The sequence below is a fragment of the Rhea americana genome, unplaced genomic scaffold, assembly GCF_003343005.1.
Source record: "Rhea americana isolate MKP2758 unplaced genomic scaffold, rheAme1 scaffold_26, whole genome shotgun sequence".
Lineage (NCBI taxonomy): Eukaryota > Metazoa > Chordata > Aves > Rheiformes > Rheidae > Rhea > Rhea americana.
The window spans coordinates 4,827,706-4,849,141 of NW_028186379.1; the positions used below are offsets into that span (position 1 = coordinate 4,827,706).

A 21,436-nucleotide genomic window follows, 5' to 3' on the forward strand; every position below is an offset into this window, starting at 1 on the left:
AAAAATGTTCTTAGTTAACCAGCTGAGCATACGCACGACAATATAGCTGAAGCTGCCGCCCTCTAAAATGGAACAAAAGTCAACAGCAGAACCACTAATAACAATGTTGACAGGAAAAAAAAATCTTAGCTTATATTTTTGATTTGCTACACTAACCTGAAATTACCACTTCCCCCCTCCCCCGCCCCAATAATTTTTTTCCCCTATTCCCAGTATTGACTATTACAACACTAGTAACCTGCTGTGGAACTCCAGGCAAAGGTTAAACGAATGCCATTTTAAACTTGTTTGTTTTCTAAGCAGTTCATTCACCTCAGTAAGACAAGCTGGACTTCTACTCCCTATACACAGTCAGTGAATTGATGCTTTGAGTTCACTTACAGAAGCCCAGTTTTCACTATGTATTAGGCCAATACAGAAGACTATTAATCATTGTTCCCATGTAATTAGTCAAGAATTCCTTTTTACTTAATGCTGAAAATCACTTTCCTAGGCATTTATCATATCCTTCACATTCTTATGTGTTTTAGAAAGAACCCCAACATGTTTCATCAGTTTACAAAGCACCTCGAGGTAGCTGGTTAATTATCGAGGTACAATCAGTTTCTAGAAGTCATTCATTTTTACACTCCGATCACAGTATAGTACAACTTTTGTCTGTAATACCTATCCCTAGAAAACTAAGTTTTCACAATTAATTTTTACGTGTGAACATTACTTATACACATACATATTCGTAAGTATAGATATGGTTGGACAGCTGGCTTCATTCAACTCACTGTACGAGAACTACACTAAAACTGCAYGCTAACAAACACTTTAGTTAGTATAAACTAACACAGCCAACAAGAAAGCAATTTCTATCCTTTTCACAATGCTTCTTTCCCTTGAACTCAGCTGAGGAATTTAACTAAAAATAATTGAGTCCTTAAAAGTTGGTGTTAATCAATTCCTTGCTTTGGTTCATCACACAACAGCTTTTTTCACAAAAAGATGAAGTAGAAGAAATAAGCCACCTTGTGTAAAAGAAGGTGTTTCTTTCAGCACTAATTCAGTACTAACATGTTCCTCAACTGATTGGCAATGGCAGGTACTACGGATTTGGCAGTGCAGAACATAAACCTCACACACCAATAATTTGCCACATCTATAATCACAATAAAGATGTGATCGAAGGGAAAGATATCTGTGTTATATACACAGCACTTCATATAATCACTGAAAATTTCCTAATTAGTATTTTTGGGTCCCCCCCCAAGTTGATTTTAGGTGAACACATGCAAAGCTAAAACATTAATTTCTCAAGTTACATTTAAATAATTTCAAAATATTTCTGTTTAATATGAACAACACTGCCTCTTTAATGCTTTGATAAAGATTTGAGTTTCATTAACATGATTAAATATTCAAGTTGCTCAGTCACACTCCTATTCTTCTGAACTCTGCAGATAATCAAAATTCATGAAAATATTAAAAAAATTTCACATTAATAACATCTGCCTGCTTGTAGTTAATGCCTCCCTTGCACAATTTAGCAACTACACAGTCATTGCATATAGCATTAAAATGAGCACAGCACTTCTACTTTGACAAAAGTCATTTGGCTTGAATAAAAACTAACAATCTACTGGTGATTGGCATATGACAATGAAGTCAGGAATTTATATTCTTAAACTAACAGTGAACAGTTTCTAAGGGAAAGGTCCTTCAATAGCAGAGAGTTTGTTACCCTTCCCCACTTCTTTAAGCTTTTAAAAGAAGCTTTGATAAGGGCTTCAAATACCTTACTTAACTATGCTCTATTAAGAGCTATATTAACAGTGAAACATACAAAAAGTCTTAATAGATAAAAGAATTAATCAGTTTCTAATCCTATGAAAGAGACTTATTAACCTTTAAAAATTAGCAAGATGAGTATAGTCAGCAAACCTCTAAATTTACATAAAGCAGTAATACAGCTCTTTTTTAAACCTTGCAAGAACTGCATGAGAATTTTATGATTAAATTCTTTGTCTGAAACTGCATGTTCTTTAGAACCTGAAGTGTTCTCAAAGTATTTCTGTCCAAAACAAGAGAATATAACTTATTAATTATAACTTACTAAATTCTTAATCACATCCCATAGACAAGAGTCCTTTGATTCAAGCTGGAACAGATTACGAAATCAATAAATGAGAGGTAACTATCACCTCCACAGGGGGTGAAAGTTTTGTTTTGATAGCAGCACAGCCAATTTAAGACTATCTCCTGTTTCTCCCTCCAGCCCCACCCAGTCAGTCATACTAACAAAATGTTTTGTGCAGTTCCACGTATACCAGATCACTGATACAGAGCAGTTTAAAATTGGCCTCACCCCTCCCTTTCTTCAAGGGTTTATTTCAAGCCAACAATGAATTTCAGTAATCTATACTGTTCTGCCTTTTGTAGCAATAAAAATGAGTCAGAAACATGGATCAGAATGTCTCCAGCTTGGCTTTTCATTCCACGCATATTTCACATTTACTTTGACTCATACTTTTCATAGCTTCAGTCCTATTCCAAATGAACTTTTTGCCTATGCTCCTCTTCCCAAATCACTCCATTTAATTCTGCACCACATAACCTCATCACAGCTTCCCTATACTCCAGCAGACTTACAGTTTACTCATTTCTCCAATTTTGATTTCCAGTTCCATCTCTCTGTTACAAAACCTCAAAGACTCATACAGCAGGAACTAAAACATTTCTAACATTCTGGATGAAAGAAAACAAAACAACAAACAATTACTTTGTTGCTTTTAAAGTGTTTAATTCTGACAGAGTAAAATGATTTATTCTACTTCAAGTTTATGAGATAGATTTTATAGTTGTTGCATTTTTTTTTTTTAAACTAGTAAGCAAGAAGACAGTGACTGTGTCGGAAATGAACATACAACAAGCTTCACTTACCTTGAAAATACCAACCCAGTCTTTCTGGTGAGGATGGATAAACTGAGTCAGGGTGTAGTGACATTCAAGGTGCGTGTTTGGAAGATAACTTTTTGCCACATTTTGAAAAATCACATGTGCAAAATTGGAAGTCTGCAAAGGATTAGCTGAAGAGGGAACTTCTTGAAAAGATGACATGACTGATCTGTAACAAAATTTTAGAAATTACTACTAAAATATAGTGGAAGAATTTGGTTAAAAAWTAATCTATTTGAAATGTACAAGATAGACATTCAAGAATTAATTCTGCTGTTCTAAAACTAGATGGCAGTAGGCCAAGTTTCCCCAAGCGTACTGCCTCAGCATCACTCCAAAACAATCACTTCTTATAATGAAAGAGCAGTCATTTCAGTGATGACACCAACACGAAGAGAAGGTATCACTGGGGTGAACTCCCCTAACATTACACCTCGGAAACAGCAGCAGAAAGCAGGAAGCAAAAGCAGTGATGGGGAAAACCAAAAATGTTTCAGACGTGCATGAAATAAACTTAACGCTTCTGAATGCTGCAGTGGAGGAAAAATAAAGCTCCATAGTTTTCCTCATTTTAAACTCCTCCCAGAATTTGTAATACTTAATGCTTTTGACAGTATTTTTATGTATAGACTTTTTTTTTTCCCCTCAGTAAAAGTAACAAAGTTTCATTTTAAGGCATTTTAACAAAGTAAGAAAGTTTGTCTAAACAGGATTTTTTAAGCGCTTACTCTCCTCAGGAAAACAGAAGTCGTCCRTGGGCATCTTCTACTGTCCTTTTAACACATATGCCCCCAGTCCTGCATGTTTAGTTTTACTACCATAAACAGTAGACTTCACTGATAGTAGGAACATTCAGGTGCATATGCAGTTTGATGGATTAACACTGAAACCAACTGGATTGTAGAAGCATTTATCACACTTCCCATTCACCTCAGGTTACATTACACTAAAACCTATAGCAATGCAAGACATGCTTCATAAACAGACCAAGAACGTCCCTTCCTAACGTTCAGCAACCTCTGTCAAAAAGATGGATAACTGGTAAGTTTCAACTGTCCAATTTTAGTCTACCATCACAAGTTTTTCATTTGGCATTAGGAGGATTGGGGCCTTATTTCTGGCAAGAGCAGCTGCTTTATTCTTGTAATTGCTATTAAAAATAATTTCATGATGAGTAAGCAAATACATACCTAGAATAAGACTACTAAGTGTGTGAGATATTTGGGTTTTTTTGAAGATATATGAGGAAATCAGTCCCAAGACGGGATGAGCCACTTCAAGTCTCAATTAAGAGCTGTCTGTATATTTCCTACAGCCTTTCAAAATTTCTTTGCAACAATTAAGATAAAAGAACTCATATTTTCTGAAATAAAACGCACTCTGGAATAAATAGGTATTCAACTGTCTGAACAAGAGAGGGAAACAGAGATGTTTTAGGTTAAGCTCTCAATGTTTTAAGCCTATTACCATCCAATTTAGTGTAACACGTTAATCACATACGGATAGCCATAGCACTATTTTGGTATATTGGATATTAAAAAAAAAAAAAAAGGCTTTTTACCCTGAACAATACAAGTAAAAAACCCAGAACGCCTTACAAGTGAAAATCAACAGATATAAGGACTAGATAAAGACAAGATTTTACACAAACAAGAAACTGAACAAATATGAAAAGACAAAACTTTTTAGCKACAATAAAGGAACATATCCTTTGAGAATATAAATAAATCCCATCTGTTATAGAACTTCAGGGTATAGAGAAGTGTAGCAAGTTTTACAGCTTAGCACAACTCTGAAAATTCCCACTCCCCTCAAAACAGAAAGTTACACTCATGACACCTCTCAAAACCATTCCAAACCATAAACTTTAAAAAGAATTGGGTTTTTTACAATCACTCCAAAAAACAGAAGCCACAATTTTCTTCTAAGTGTAACAAACTCATTCATTCTTAATAATTTAAGTTAGTATCTGAAGTCAAATAATATTGACGTGAAGCAGACTGTATTAGCTTTTGTTACCCAGATAAGGTAAAAACAGCAAACCATTAATAACATAGACAATAGATAAACAATGGAATTTAACATATTTTGAAATAGAGCTATTTCAAATACTAGGACGATTCTTATAAGAACATATTACCAAAAAAAAAAAAAAATTCATTTTTGCATAGTGGCATAGTGGTTAGCCTACTACCACAGCTTTACTGAAGTAGCTTTCCCGAAACTGTTAATAAAGGGAGTTTGGTTTCCAAGTCCAAAGCAGAACTATAAATTTGAACTTCTGCAGACCAGCAGAATCATACGGGATTACAGTTCAGCAGCAGCAAAACTCCCAGAGCTTAGATGAAGCCGATATCTACTTACAGTTCAAGGATAGTTTAGGGGATGTCGGGTGCTTGCTTACTTAGCTCACAGCTACCGACTTGAGAAAAGGGGGGCAGGGAGGAGGAGGAGGAGGAAGCGCTTTCTGACTGACATGACAAGAGATTCTCACGGGGAGGCAGAAAGAGGCGTTCGCTTTTAACACGCCGAAAAGCGCCGAAGGAGGCAGGCCAAGCTCGTCAGGCAGGAAACACAAGAACAAGACGAGCCGCACGGCCCGGCCAGCTCCGCCGGGCGGCAAGCCAGCGGCGGGCAGCAGCGCACCTGACACCGCCGGGCCCTACCTGCCGGGCTCTCCCTCCCGCTGCTCCGCCAGCCGCCCCTTCGCGGCCTCACTTGCTCAGCGCGAATCGCCGTTGCCCTCCGGCCCCGCGGCAGGTGCCAACGGCCGCCCCCCGCCCCAACGGCCGCGGCTCCCCCCGCCCCCGCAACTACCAGCGATCCGAGACAGGCCGGGGGGAGGGGCAGCACCTAGGTGGCGCAGCACAGAAGCCCCAGGCTTAGCGGCCCTCCCGTCCCCGCAGCAGGAGGACGAGGAGGAAAGCGGCGGAGAAAGAGGGCGCCGAAGCCGCTCGCTCCCCTCCGCCCGGCCGCCGAGGGCCCCTTACCTAAGCAGCCGCGGAGGACGCCGGGGACATCAACATGGGGCCTCCGCCATCGGCGCCTCGCGGCCCCGCCCTCCGCGCGTCATTTCCGCCCCCGCGCGCCGGGGTGGAGGCGGGGGGGCCGTTAGCGGGAACCGGCCGTAGCCGGCGCGGGGCAGCGGGTGCTCTGGGGACTGCGTGGGGCCGCCCCGGCCCGCCCAGCTCAGGGGCGCAGGGCGGCGGCGTCACGAGGCTCCGCACACGGCTTCGCGCTGCCCGGCGAACGCGCGGCGGCTCGAGTGTGCGGCGCCCACGCCTGTTCCGCGAGGGGTTCCGCGCACCTTACGCGGTCAGCGCCTGCGTCGCCGTCCTGACAGGCTCCCGGTCGCGTAGGCCCAGCTTGCGCCGGAGCCGCCGCTTACGCCCCGCGTAAAGCATGTTGTACAGCTTGCTTCATTACTCGAGACTGCGCGATGCTTCAGGGAACACGAAGGGCGAGAAAGCCTGGCCAAGCTCGTGTTGCCAGCGTGTGCGAGCCCGTGCTGCAGCTGTTACTTCCATAAAATGCACCTGCCACGCACAAAAGGTTTCTGCCTTCATACTAGTTCTTACACCACTGCTTTTGTAATACTCACATGCCCTAATTTAATTGTCTCCTTCTCCATCCAAAACACATATACTTGCAGCTCATAAGTCAGTACTGTTGACCTYGTAGCTTTTGCAGGTCTTCCCAAACCAACCAAGAAGTGAGATAAGAGTGATACTAAATGCTTACTGTATGTACAGTTCTGCTTGTGTAAACTGACACGTCTTCATTGAAGTACATTCCTTAATTAATACACTGATTCTACTTCATTCTACTTCAGAATCAATTCTACTTGATTCTACTTCAGAATCAATAAATACATTGATTCTACTACAAACCAGATGAATTTGTGTAATGGAAAATGAAACTGGTAGGGTAATCAGAAAAGCAATAAATAGGCGGGGAATATTTTCTTATCTCTGTCCTTCATTTGTTCTCTTCATTGGTTTTCGCACTGTATGACGTGATACAGGGCGGTTTAAGAGTCTCAAGGCACAGTTCTCCTGTGGTCTGGAACACGAAAAGAAATGAGGTTTTACAATCACTCACTGGGAAGTATGAATGTTGATGAGACTAACAAACAGTTTTGCTTTCACTTAACATCATTATAATGCTAGTTTATGGGAATATAATAGGTAGTTCGAAATAAAGATGTTCTTTGGCAGCCAGCCTATTTTCTACAGTGAATGCTTGGAAAAAAACTTCATTTCCTAATAAAAAAAAAATATACTCAGTTCTCAGTTTTTAAGGAATCTTGATGTATTTCTGTGGTCAGTTCACAAATGTTCATTCATACAAAAGAGTTATTGCTTAGTAGTAATTCAGTATTAAGTTATTATTTCTATTCCTAAATGCATGCATAAGGGGACAAAAGAAACTATATATGCCAATTGTCACATGCACGGTGTAAACTAATTAAGAAAAATCAAGACTGATCATGGCTTTTTTGTGGTTACAGCCACAGTTTTCAGAAAAATATGTAATTTTTTAACTATTGTAACTATGTAAGTCCAAAACTGGTCCTTCTGATATTCAAATTAAGAAGATTTTTAACTGAAATAATTGAATGGGTTAATGAGCATTCTTCCTTACATAGTTGTARCCTAAGTTTGGATACCAACCTCACCCTTTAGAATTCATAAATAACCTACATAGAGACTGCATACAGAGCCTCTTCTCACTCTGTTGCTCTTGCTTTGAGATACGAAGGACTTCACCRCTGACAAGTTGTGCACTGTAACTCCAAGATCAACAATTAATATGCCTGTACTGGTTCGAACAAAGGTTTGGATTGACAAAATTGTGATTGTCGCTGGTGAAACTTGTACTTGGTCTTAGAATTAATGGTTAAATGACTTAGTCTGAATATACTAGGCAGGGAACATTAGATACTAAATCCTGAAATTCATCCATGTGGCAAATATTTTGGAAAACTTGTTCTTGAATAGCAAAACATTGTTATTCTTGCAGCAATGTTATTTTTGCAGCAAAATACTTACTGTTGTAAGTCTGATGTCAAAATTTCTGGTGAGTCATATGAGAGACTAATAGTAATACTAATTCAGTTAGAAAAGCTTGTAATACATATGATGGCAATAATATTATCTGAGATGTTTTCATGTTTTCAGCCCCACTGATTTGAATGAGAACACAGGAGGAGGGGGTTGTCAATCAAGCCAGTATTTTACAGCAAATCCTGTTTGGCATGTATATCAGAATTGTACTCTAAGCATGTAGAATCAGTGTTTGGCCAATATTTGGATTTTTTAAAAGGAAAAATCAGTGAATGTCAAGTATCTTCTGATGCAGTTTGCCACATTTATGTCATAGAATCAGAACCATGAAGGTTGGAAGAGATTTCCAAAGCAGAACTAATTAGAGCTGGTTGCTCAGGGCCTTGATTGGTCAAGTTTTGAGTATCTCCAAGGGTGGAGATTTGACAAGTACTTGGAGGACCTGTTCCAGTGTTTGATAATTCTCATTGTAAAAAGAAAAAGGAAAATGAAAAAAAAAGTCGGATTTTTGTGCATTCGAATTTTGTTGCCTTTTGTTCTTGCACTGTGCACCTCTGAAAATACTGGCTCCATTTTTAGCTTCTTCACTTAGCTATAGATAGCAACAGATCTCCCTATAGCCTTTCCTTCTTAAGGCTGAAAAAAAGTTTTGTCTCTTTTTATGTACATATATATACAATTCCTAAAGAATATATGTCTCATTTTGCTAGTGAAAAATGTTTTACCAGGGTATTTATTTGGAAATACAAAGCTTGTAAAATCCTTAACTGTCTAAATTTCTTAAGCTTGTAAATATGAGGATAGAAAACAATGGTAAGTTGATAATTGTGGTTTTGATAGAAATATTAATAGATATATTAGATAGAAATATTATTAAGGTAAAAACGTATGTGAATCCAGTTATTGGATCTGAACATCACTAGATTCTGAAGAGGTTTGGAATTCAGATTGGGACTTACAGAGCTCAAAAATCCCTCTGCTTTGTGATTAGACTGAGGCTTCCTTTGTCAGGATGAAATCTGCACAAGTCCCTTCTCAGGCATGAGATAAGTGAGGAATAAAAACTAAACTAAACTAAACAGGATTACCAAAGGAAGCATGGGGCGTGCTACAGTCTCCTTGGGAATGGACTTTTTTGAATATTTGGAAATCATTTACTTTTTGCTTAATCTTTCTAAATCTTTCTAAAACTACATGCTCCTTAAGTGATTTGTAGCCTTTAAATTAGAAATGGGTCCCTATCACGTCTCTTTAACCTTCGGTATATTTGAACAGGTACTTAGATTCAGATCCTAATATTATTTCTGTTTACTAACTATATTATGACCTGAACCAAAGCCACAAGGAATTTTGAATCTAGACCTCAGTTCTTCCTTTGAGGCCCCCCTCTGCTTTGTATGAGTGACAGACAAATTACATATTTATAACTTTTAGTACCTGAGAAAGGTACTTCATGTTGTGGCTATTTAGTGTACTCGCATGACTTGATGATATTGATGAAGTGTGGTATAGAAATGCTCAGGTTTTAGTGATTTGATTTCATTTTGGTTTGACTCCTGTTTCAACACTCCCAACTTTTAAAACTATAGGCTATGTGAGATGTAAAATATATGTATCAATGTCACTAATCGGAAGTTCTTTCTGGTCACGTTGTAAAGCACACTTAATCAACTTCTTTAAGATCACATCACAGAAAACTATTAACTATATTTTGATGCAGTAAAATAGTTATAAATCATGTTTKATATTATGGCTGACAACCCTGAATTGCTCAGCATTTAAGGAAATCTAATCACAACGCATATAGACTTTGCCTTTCAGAAAGATGGAGTGGCAAACCTTTGGAACATATTAGAAATCACATGCTATTGGTAAGATTTCTTATTAAGGAGAAAGTCTCTCTCTGTATGTTTTGGATTTCTTTTCCAACACTTAATTGCAACTGATGAAGAAAAGCTATTCAAAAGCTGCCAGGATTTTTAAATCTGCATGAGTGAGATTGATGAAATTTGTGGCTTTTCCCAAAAGAGTATAGGTGAGAGCAGACATGTAAATTTTGTATGTGTGTGCATGCATATATGTGACATAGAGAGGAGAGAGCAAGGGCTTACTGCTAAGGTGTGAGACTTGGCAACATTGCACTGTACAATGGGCGTAAGAAACCGCATGTAAATGACTACATTTGAATTGCTGTTATTTCACTGTTAGGTTACTGTATTGTTAAAGTGAAAAGGAATGTTTTTAATAAATGCAAATAATGAATTAAATGCTTGCACATACTGAGGCTTTATTCTCTGGTGTGTAATTAATATATGTGCACTGGAGACCCAGGTCTGGGAGAGTGTTTCATTTCTTGTTTATGATATTTGCCAGTTGTTTTTTTTTCCTTGTAGCATACTTCTTACTGGCATATACAGAACTGCATGTGAATAACCACTGAGTAGGTGTCATTTAAATTTTAACAGATAAAAGATAGGTAAATACCTTTGTTTTGTATGCTTTGGTAGATTTACTATTTCTCCTAGCCTTTTATCTTTGCTATCTGAAAGTAATAGGAAGTTCTCAAATGACCAACATTTTGTTTTCAGAGGCAGGAGAGCTGCATGTGGCAGGAAACAAACAGGCAAAGAGATTTCAGTGTTCTCATACTTCAGGGCCAAGGACTTAACCTTTGCAGATGGAAAGTAGGAAGATGTTTTCCATGACTACATACAGCATGCTGCATGTCTCCCCTCCGGGGTCCCCCTAGCACTGTCTGCTATCACCAACAGAATACAGAGGTATCTGTATGAAGGTTGGCAGCCTTCCTATTTTCTCATGAAAGCATGTGTTTTTCTTGTAGGGTCTAAAGATGTGAGCCCTCATCCTAATGCTATCACCTGCTCCACAGTCTTGACTCTAGCAGCTCTTGTGTCTCTACCGCTTTAACRCAGTTTTTCTCGTTCCTTGTCTCCTTGACCTGCTGCTTCAGCTGCATTGTGTGCTCAAACTGGTGAGGCTGTAGGACAGTGCAGTACCAGGAACCTGGTGCTGCTCCACCGTTCTGCGCCAGGACCAGTACCGCTGACTGATGCAGGACTGTGTCCTCATGCTTGACTCAGCTTCAAAGAGAAAGGAGATACAGTCAGGTAAACCCAGCACACTTGAGGGGTTGTCCCCAGCCTGGGACTTGACACTGACAGTGACCAAACCTGCTTTATTCTGTAGCTTCACATTCTACTTGGAGATGGTCSGAACTGTTGTATTTCTATCTGTAAGGAAAACTTCTCAGTCAATGGATCTTGAGTCATACATTCTCCTACTGTTTGAATTCTTAAATTCTTACATGATGAGTTCTTAAGTTGTATGCAAGAATAATAACAATATTGTTACATATATTATGTGCAAATCAATTACTAGGAAGCTAGCAAATGCAGTGCTAAAATCTAAATCTAAATTTAGTTAATCCCACTGATTACTTGTTATTCTGTTGAGTATTACTATTAACATTGTACAGAGTATATGCTGGATCTGTTGTGCAAATCTACATAGAGAAAGCAATGCTGTCCTGATTTTATTGGATTAGCAGAAGTTCGCCTAGAAATGCAGACTAAATTCTATGCACTCCTATAATTTTTTTGGAAACGTTCATACAATTTCTTATTTTACAAATAAATTTCCTTGTGTTTCTTAAATTTTCCAATCCCCTCCTCACTGAATCTAGATTAATACCATATGGTATCTTAGTAGATCACTTGCAAAATTACGAACAGATGAATATGGAATCATAGTGAAGCCTGTTTTGCAATGTTAAGCATAGTTCTTGCTATCAATAGCAAGTGACTATAAAAAAAGCAGAATACTATAGTGCTTACATTTCTATACCTTTCTACAAGAAACAGATTTAGCAAATGACCCTCCTTCTTCCTAGTAAATACTTCACATTATAAGGTAGTAAAATTAGCAGTTTTGTCCAAAGTCTGCTTGTTTTAATGTTGTGTTTTGGAACTAGATTCATTCAATCAAAATACAATTTACATTACTAATGCACGTAACAAACCTTAGTCTTTAAAAAATACGATAATGTCACAGCCATGACATATGGCTATAGTTCACTACATGGCAAAGGATTTTTGGACCTATAATACTGTTTTGTATACAAACACCATGGTTAGAATCTACTTTCACAATGTGCATTTCAGTTATCCTTACTGAGATACGTCATGTGGGCAGCATTTAGCCTATATATCTGCATATTTTGTATATATCATGTTTATACTAAGGGGGACTTTTTAAGGCTTTATAAAAMTGCTTGCTAAAATCTACCACTAAGACCTGACTGAGCTTGTCAATAGTATCTGTTACTAATATTCTCAGAATATACCCRTGAGTAGTGCACCATTTCCTTAAAATAGAGCAAAATAGGTGTCTGAGTCTTTTTGAAAGACAGCAAGTTAATCTTAAGATAACAGAAGAGTTTTTGAAAACTTTACCCATAATAAGCAGCACACATATGTACTTATTTTAGCATTCCCAGAATCCAGGCATTTTTTCCGTGTTAGAAGAAATGCCAAAAGCCAATTCATCATGTAGTTCTCCTTCCCAGACCTTTGTTGACTTGCAGTCCCCATTCTCCTGCAATTAGTCAACTGCCAAGGGAGAGTTCATTGGCTGTATGTTCTTCCTTGTCCTCTTTTGAATTCAAATATAGTTAGCTTTTAGTTTATGCTGTATTATTCACAGTATCACCAGTGCCAAATTCAGCTTATTTGTCAATGGGAATTTGCACCAATTTTCAAGTGGGATGAATCTTTTTCCCCAGGAAAGATCAAATTCTTATTAATTACACTCATCGAATGTTGAGCATCATCTTGCTTTGCCATTTGCGTATTGTTTTTTGATGACTTTACACCTAATATTGAACTTAGAAATCACTTATATCACCGCTGTACTTGGCCTTTGGTATTACTAGGTAGCACGAAATATACTCAGTGATGGTATGAAAGTTATTTCCAAGAGGGCTTATGAAGAACAGCTGAGCAAGTATGACCTCCTGACCTCAAAGTGTTTGTTTACTGGGAACTATATTCCAGTTCTCCACATTTAATCTGTCTTGGACCAGGCTAACATTCCCTGGCTAGATTTATTATATCTCTAGAGGCTATTACAAACACAACATTGTCACCACTTATCTAGTAAAATGATAATAGGATTATATTACTCCAGTGATAATGATACATTTATGTTCATTTTTAATCGTAACAAACCAAAGTTTGATTTCATGTTCACTGAAGATGATGTGTTTCTGGAGAAAAAAACAAACCATTTGGAAAGTACTTTTCTTTCAGACAAACAAGTCATGGAAAATATTCTTATTCCATCTTATTTATAAATGAAAGCTTCAGTTTCTCTATGTAAGTATGCATACTACATCAGTTTTACAGAATCAATACTAATGAGGAAGTCAGACTGACTCAGAAAATTTTAGTTTCCTTAAATCAACAACTCTGGATTTTGGAAACTTGTCATGATGTTTTTTCTTGTGTATCTTTTCTTCAGAATTAGTCAAATATCAAAAGACAGGCACAACAGACTAGATTTGCATTTCAATTATATTTAATTATATTCAAGGACTCCACAGTAAGGTCATTTTATTTCAATTAGTGGAACTAATTATTAGCAGTAGTCTTACTAGAACGAATGTTGTACCCAAAATTTATTTTACTATTTTGTGTGAGGGTAAGACTCTTAAATGTACTTCTTAGTTGGTTCCAGTGTAATCAACATATCTTTGTGTAATGCATGTTCTTATGTTATCCCACAGTTCAGGCAAAAAAAATTTCGAAACCTTTAACTTCAGGAAATCATATATTAACCAAATCTTTACGTTTTTTAATTTATTTTAGGAAAGCAAATTATTACTTTTTTTTTTTTTTTTTTTTTTAAAATACTGACTATAATGCTGATATTTGGGATATGATGCTGTTGTTTTCATAACCAGTGTCCTAATGATTCTGCTGTACTGGAATTAGTATCACAGATTGTACAGATGAAGCACGCATCCCTTGTTGTGAACAAGCAGCATGTTCCTTCTAAAAAGGGTTATTATCTAAAAGTTTCTCCTGCACTTTTTCACTGCAAGTGACTATTACTTTTTTTAAGTGCTGTTACTTAGAAGTAGCTTAAAAGAACAGTCTGCAGTAGGGAAATTCATTAACATTTAACACAGATAAAACATAAAAATAATAAGAAACAAGCTCTTTCATAGGTATGCATGCTACGTAATGAAATTATAGCACTATACTGAAACTAAATGTGCACTTTGTATTTAGAAATCTTAAATAAGATATATTCATCTTACATTTGCGGTAGGACAGAATGGAGTTTTTTTCCAAGTAAGTGTTCTGTAACTAATTGCCTAATGCAGGTACACAGTATAAAACTTTTATTAGAAGTTCAATTCAAAATCTTTCAATGGACAATACAGTTCAGACAATATAGACAACATAGCATCATAATAACCCCGATAGTGTTGTCTTCATGTTGAATAGAGGAGGTGTGTTGACCTACATTGATTTATACACTGTGATATTTAAATGAGAATATGAAATAGATCTTAATTTAATATTTGCTCCTTGTAAAGTGTTACTCTCTGTACTTCTGCCCGTGAAGTACATTTATCCTCTGTATAGCTAAAATTCCAAAGGAATTAAATTATTAATTGCACTCATAAAAAGTATAAAAGTGAGTGTAAATTGTGCATCCAAGAATAGAAAATAACTTCCTAAAGATGGTTCTTCTGTGTTGAATTATATTGCTTAAATAACAGTGTCTCTGTTTCAAAAGTTAATTAACTCAAGAGATAGTTCTCTTGAGCAGCAGTAGGTTATGTTCCTTCTAGCAAGCCTGCAATGAAGAACTTTCCCCAATATGGCCTATTCCTCCAGGGGCCTTATGTCGCTCCCACTGAAATCAGGGACAAATTCCCAAGGATGTCAGTACAAGCAAGATCAACTCCCATTTTGGCAAATCCAAGATTTTGCTCAGGAGCATGCTACACAAAGAAAATGTTTCTGAAGCAGTGTGCTTTATACTTTTTTGTAGGAGAACCCAAAGACTGAGTTATTGCCAGCATTCCTTTTTTTATATCATACTGAGGCTAGTTTGGGATTTTATCACAGTAATGTAAAGTTCATACTTTTGGAGTGATTTATGTTGGTTGGAAAAAATTGAACTATTTTTTATGTGTTTTATATGCATCTTTTCCCGGGCAATAATTATCTCACCCTTCCTTGGGCCCCTTACGTTTGAAATCAACTTACCATGTTGATTTTCTGTGTGGCTTTTGCTGTGTTCATTTTCTTCTCCTATCTCAGACTCTCATAAGTAACAGAAGAGCACAGAGTGACTGTTTTCTGCARTTCCCCCACCATCATTATGTTCTGTATGTAGTAAACTCTAGGTAAAAGTTGAAATAAAATGGCCATGCCTGATGTTAAACATTGAACATATGTAGCAACGTTTCTTCTGGAATTTTTTCCTTCCTCACCTGCTTTTGCAAGACCTTTATCCAAATTGAAACCAAAATCATCCTCCTGTTTCCATTTCTAGGTCATGTGAAATAAGCATGTCAAAGTAAGCCACAGTACACAAACATTAACAGATTCTACATCCATTAAAATCAGCTAAAACATATTTTGCGGTTAAAAACGCAAAAATGAAACCAACCCCGAATTGCTATGGGATGCTATACAGGTAACTTTCCTTACACTTTGAATTTTTCACACAAATTCTCCAACTGGAGCAGCTCTGTGTTGTTCATGATATAAATGCAGTCACTTACGTGCAAATTCCTACCTGTAATTATTTGTAAAAGAGCCTCAATAAGAGCAACTGAAGTTGCTCATAACCAGTACTTCAACACATTCCATTTACCAAATGTTTGAAGGGATTTGTTCTCCAGTGCATTGTCCAATGAAATTCAACCAGATTAAGTATCTCTGTTACATTTTACTTGGGTGGAATTTTGAATGGAACTTGAAAGAGGTACTTTAATTCTCACGGGAAATAAATATTTGACTCTTTTCAGCTGTTTTGAAAAACTCAGCCCAGTCTAGCCTAAACATCTAGTGGGATTTATCAGAGCTAAAAAAGAGGGCAACTGAATTAACTGAATTTAATATAAATTAATACAAATATGTATGCACTGATACCCTTCTGTAACACACATTCCAACATTCATCTGATGTCTGAGTAGGATGCAACTGTACTCCAAATTAAAATACAAATTCCTGTGACAAAACAGACAGTAAGTCTTCATACCAAAAAAAAATTTCAGTGTTCCCCCAGGGCACTGCATTCTCGCAGCTTAGAATTTGCTTCCTCATATGTATGTGCAATATTTAGAATACTGCACATATTCAATCTGTGATTGATTACTTGATAATACATCACTGCAGAATGTATCACACAACTCAGCAAGAATTAAATCAGTTTAAAATACACACTTTTTAAATGTAATATTGGCAGCAAAAATAACCACTTGCATTCCTACTCATACGTTCTAGTTAGTTACCTAATAAGTAGGAAATAAGCAGGAAATAAGCACATAAGTAGGAAATGAATGCTGCCCTGAGAGTCCTAATTCTTAACATCTAGAAATAACAAGAATGTCATTCTATGGTGGACTCAAGGTCCCTCTAGCCTAGTAATCTGTCTCCAACAATGACCAAAGTGGATAATCAGAGAGGAAGTACGCAGAGATTTTCCTCTGGAATGCTCTCCCAACTCCAGCTATTTGCAGCTCAGGAATTCCTGAGAAGTTTTACTGCATTTTTACTGCATTTTTTAAACATTCCAAAAGCTCTTCAAAGTAAAGAAGTAAACACAACAAATGCAAGACGGAAGGTTAGAATGAGGAATAAAACACTGTAGTTTTGACTGCCAATTCATTTTGATTACAAATTCAAACATGCTGTTGTATCACCTATAATTTCTTTTGGCTAAACCAAGTACTGTTAATGTTGAATTTAAATATCACTCTGCAATCAGGGTCCCCTTTTACAGGTGTTGTATCCCTGTAGCTCTAAATTCAGTGAGAACAGTGCACTTATCATCCCAGACTACAAGACTCAATGGCCTAAAAAGGAAACCTCCCCCAAAGGAAACCTCTTAAAAATCTGATCGAATGTAATTATCCCACATCAGTAGAGTTAAATCAGAGGTAGGCTCTGAAAATCCCTTAACATAATTTGCCATACACTTTCCTTTGCTTTTGAAGGTTATTATAGAAAAAAAATCCTTAAATCTAAGAAAATAAAAATTGACAACAATATAACTGTTCTGTGTTTATTTTTTATTCTTTATATTTTGTCTTTTTATATTACTTCTTAAAGCAGACTTAGATGGCCATATTTTCAACATCAAGAGTAAAGAAAGCATCCTTCTTTATTTTATGTAATTTTACATGACTTGGAATTTAGCAGGCATAAGGTACCAACAGGTAGGTAATTTCCATCAATAGCAGCTGCTTTCCGTTTTGTGAGCGCTCTGACATTTCTTAGGCCTTAGCGTCCCTGTTACAATGTCAAAAGTGTTAACAGACCACACATAAGGTCTACACACTTCTTACAGCGTAAAAAAAATAAATGCTAGTCACTTAAAGACAAAGTTCTTGATGTACAAAGTCCCTACAGACTCATGAGGTACTACATATAATAACCTAAAAAGTTTCTGATAATCTAATAAACAGATTACAGCAGGGGATACAGTACTGTATTGTAAAAAGGTGCTGTATCTTCTGTACATTTCTCAGGTTCCTGCAGAAATCAGACAGCAGCAACCTACGAAGCAAGACGATACGTTCATTAATGATAGCAAGGCAATATGGCTTAATGAGCAATGATAATAATGGTAGTATGATACAGTTACATGGTAATGATAGTCAAGAAAGCGGCATTGTTGCATTTTTTTTCTGTCACTGATGTATGACACTGGGACCCATAATCTTCCTATGACTCAGAATTTGGTTCTACATTACCACTATCCAGTGTTTCAGGAACTGATTTAAGAGCTTTCTGTTCCACTCATTCATTTCAGGCTGGCTTGCTCAGTCCCTGTTGAGGCCCAGGCACCAGCGCAAGAATTTGTTGGGGTAGATTGTATAATGGATGACTGAAAGGAATGAGTTAACAATAGCTACACTGGCATACCTGCGAGGACAGTAAATTGTAATGCAGAGATGGGGATGAGCAGCTGGGCAAAGGCAGCAGAGATTTTTTTTAATCCTGCTCAATTCATAGATCCAGTACAGAAAGCTGTAAAAAAGCAATCCAACTGACTGAASTGATAGGAGGTGGGAGGGCAACCTCAAGGATATACCTGCCTAGGTCTGGGGATCAAAAAGACTAAGTTGTGTTGGAAGGCAGATTACTTCTTATGACAACATCTGTACTCTCTTTTAATAAAGCACTGAAAGATCTACTACTGAAAATAGGTACATACCACTTACATGCTTACTACTTGGTATTCTCATATGTAATATTTTTGCTTTTCTTTTTGCTGTATTGTACAAAATCAGCTCCTTAAACTACAGCAGTAAGTAGGCTAGCAACTCTTCCTGAAGAAAATAGTTGCTTCCTGACACAATCGGTGAGATATTTTGAGATCTCATTTCATGCCTAAATCGTAAGGTTGGTATTATTGCTTTTAAGATACAATACACCATTGATAGAACAAAACTTTAAAGCCAATTAAATGTTGGCAATCTTCCTACTTACTGGCAAAGTCATACTTGTTAACAGTTCTCCTTTGTGACATGCTTGCAGTGTAATCACTGATTTCTGGAAAGCTTTTTTGGCACTTCAAGATATTTTGAAATATCTAATGAATTTATTTTTATAGATAGTCTTAGACTTTACTCACATGACTTTAAAGCATTCTACTTAAAATTCGAGGTTTTATGCACCCAAATTAAGTATTTTTAACACATGGAAAAAAATATTTTTTAATTTGTAGAACCCAGCTATACAAATAATGATTTATTTATATATTTGCATTTAAACTAGTTAATAATTTCAGAAATCATCACATGGAAATTTTTATGAAACACTATCTTAATAGGTGTGAGTAAGGAGATACTGCCACTCTGTTGAATAAACCAGAACATTTTAATCCTGTAGTTTAATATAAGTAAATGCTTTCATAGCTATTTACTTAAAACAAAAATATTTTGAAGCTAGTAAGTTTTTTTTTTCTTCATTTTGTGTGGAAAGAATGTGATTAGGTTGGCAAAGAAATGAGAAACATATACAAAATAAAATTAACCACGAAGGCTTAATTTATAGTAAGATAAACTTTTAGGAAAGGCAAAATTATTTTTAACAAAATGAGCTAACTTTACTACAAGCCTGCTAAAAGTTCAAATATCGCTAGAGGGCATTTTGGCAAAAAAAAAAAAAAAAAAAAAAAAAAAAAAAAAAAAAAAAAAAAAAAAAAAAAAAAAAAAAAAAAAAAAAAGCCAACCTTTTAATTTGCTTTTCTCCCTTCTCCAGCAAATGTTCTGCAATATAGCAGTCCTGCAACTATTTCTTTCTCATACTGCCTACCTTACAAGTACTAAGCTGCTAGTATCACTTGCATCAATGTTCAGTGCTGTCAGCATGCTCTGTACAAAAGCTGTAATAAAAAAGAATCATGTAACAGTGGACATATACATACAATAAACATTAGAGTTTATTTATGCCAGGTGTACTGGCAAAGTATTCTTAGGCTATGTCTACAATACTTTATCATTTCTGTTAGATAGGATTCTCCTTTTGCTAGTTTCTCTTGCTTTGTTTGGAAGTGATGGTGGTGTACTTCTATTATGCTGGTATAAAGTGGAATTCTCAGATAAGTTTTAAACAAATAATGCTTTATTTATACCTATGTAAATGCTCTTAGACCAGGTATAGGTCTAGAAAAGGATGCAGCTATACAGGCAAAGCTGCATCTGTTGATAGGAGTTAAAAAACTGAACAACACTGCATTAGATTCTGCTCATTTGTTCCACCTATCTGTTCTTGCATAATGAATAACAAATCAATCACTGGGGTAACTGAGATTTAGTAACAGTGTACAGCCAGTTGAAAAAGGGTAAATGACTCTACAGAAATGCAAGGCAGTGAAGAATCAGGCTGAGAAGAAAAAATCATGCTTTCAAGCCGAGTTAAAGATGTATGTGATTATGTGTAAAATTCAGGTTTTAATTACCTCCAAAGGCCTCATTTGGCTCACTACAGATTTCTGTCAGCCTAGCTGCATTGATTGGGAATCACACCTCTTCCCATCCCAGCAAAGTCTGTGCTTGAGATGGTTGTCAACCTTGTCACCTCTGAGGAGAAAAGTAAATATAGCTCAGTAGCCTCATTCACTTAAGTGTCTTCAACTGGCACCGTGGAAGTGACAAGTGAGCTTGTGAAAATACCAGCATATATGAGTCTGCAGCTTCAAATGTTTTGCAACGTGCTAGCAAATTGAACAGTCTGTTTTTGTGTGTCTCTTCCCATTGCCTTGGCTGCAGAGATCTTATTTTCTCCTCAAGCTGTACTGTCCCAATACTCAGCTGAAGGGCAGTGAGAGAAAGAAGCAACAGAGTGAGGATGTGAGTTCAGCCCGTTGAGCGGTAGCACTCACACATGCCAGATTACAGCTGTTACATAACGTTGTTCACTGCCCACCAAATTCCTTTCCGTTGAGCTGGTTGGTTAATTTAACCGTATGCCATCCGCTGTGCCCCAGAGGTGAATATACAAAAGTATGTTATGGTATGGATAGAAGAGTCAAACATGCAGACTGGGAGTATTCTTTCTGTGTTCACATAAGAGTGTGCAAATAGAAGCTGACTCGGTGGGACCTGAGATCTATTCCTGACTGCATTTTCCAAGAAGTTTGTAAATAATACTACATAACAGCTAGAGGAGTTTTTACCTCGTAAGAGAAAGCTAATGATACAGGGCGCAGCCACTATTCCTTTGCATTGGCCCCGCTACACACTTCTGCTCCCGAGAGAATAGCTCTTTTGCACAAGAGAGAAGAGCAGCGGTTGTGGGGGCTGGAATCGAAACCTCCCTGCGCCGAGGCCGCGTCCCGCCTGCTCCCCCGCGCCCAGCTGGACGCCCCGCCCGGGCTGCCGCCGCGGGCTCTGAGCCCCGCCTTCAGTACGCCGTGGCCGAGCAGCACAGGCTCGCGGCAGCTTGTAGTTCAAACAGATTCATGGTAACAACCGCTCCATCAGCCCCTCAGGGAAACAACCGTGCTCCGCGCGCCTCGCGGCCCTCCCGCGAGTCCCCGCTCGGCCCGGCCCGGCCCGGCCCGGCCCGCGCTCCCGCCACCGGCAGCGCCGAGCAGCGGCCCCGTCCGTCAGCGGGAGCAGGCGGAGCCGGCGGGTCACGGGGAGGAGCACGCCC

General features: G+C 37.8%; 1 protein-coding gene and 1 long non-coding RNA gene across 7 annotated transcripts in view; both read right to left on the bottom strand.

Annotated features, from left to right (window-relative positions):
- TAX1BP1 (Tax1 binding protein 1) overlaps positions 1-6,042 on the bottom strand; it is a 64,970-nt gene extending 58,928 nt beyond the window's left edge. For 4 of the 5 annotated variants that reach the window (XM_085307540.1, XM_085307541.1, XM_085307539.1 and 1 more), the window contains exons 1-2: positions 5,934-6,042; positions 2,929-3,112 (exon numbers count right to left, since the gene is read on the bottom strand). In XM_085307540.1, the coding sequence (XP_085163666.1) occupies positions 2,929-3,105 (177 nt within the window). In that variant the 5' untranslated portion in view covers positions 3,106-3,112; positions 5,934-6,042. Of the gene's footprint in view, positions 1-2,928; positions 3,113-5,307; positions 5,327-5,933 lie in introns of those variants that run through there. The other variant, XM_085307538.1, reaches the window with a different exon arrangement.
- Positions 6,043-17,322: 11,280 nt separating this feature from the next.
- Positions 17,323-21,335, bottom strand: LOC146594410 (uncharacterized). 2 transcript variants are annotated; one of them, XR_014896197.1, is made up of 4 exons: positions 20,958-21,335; positions 20,241-20,361; positions 19,595-19,664; positions 17,323-17,830 (listed from the first exon to the last, which is right to left on the bottom strand). It is a non-coding gene; the product is annotated as an uncharacterized LOC146594410 (long non-coding RNA). The 2 variants fall into 2 exon arrangements; XR_014896196.1 differs by having other exon boundaries at positions 19,512-19,664.
- Positions 21,336-21,436: the final 101 nt, after the last annotated feature.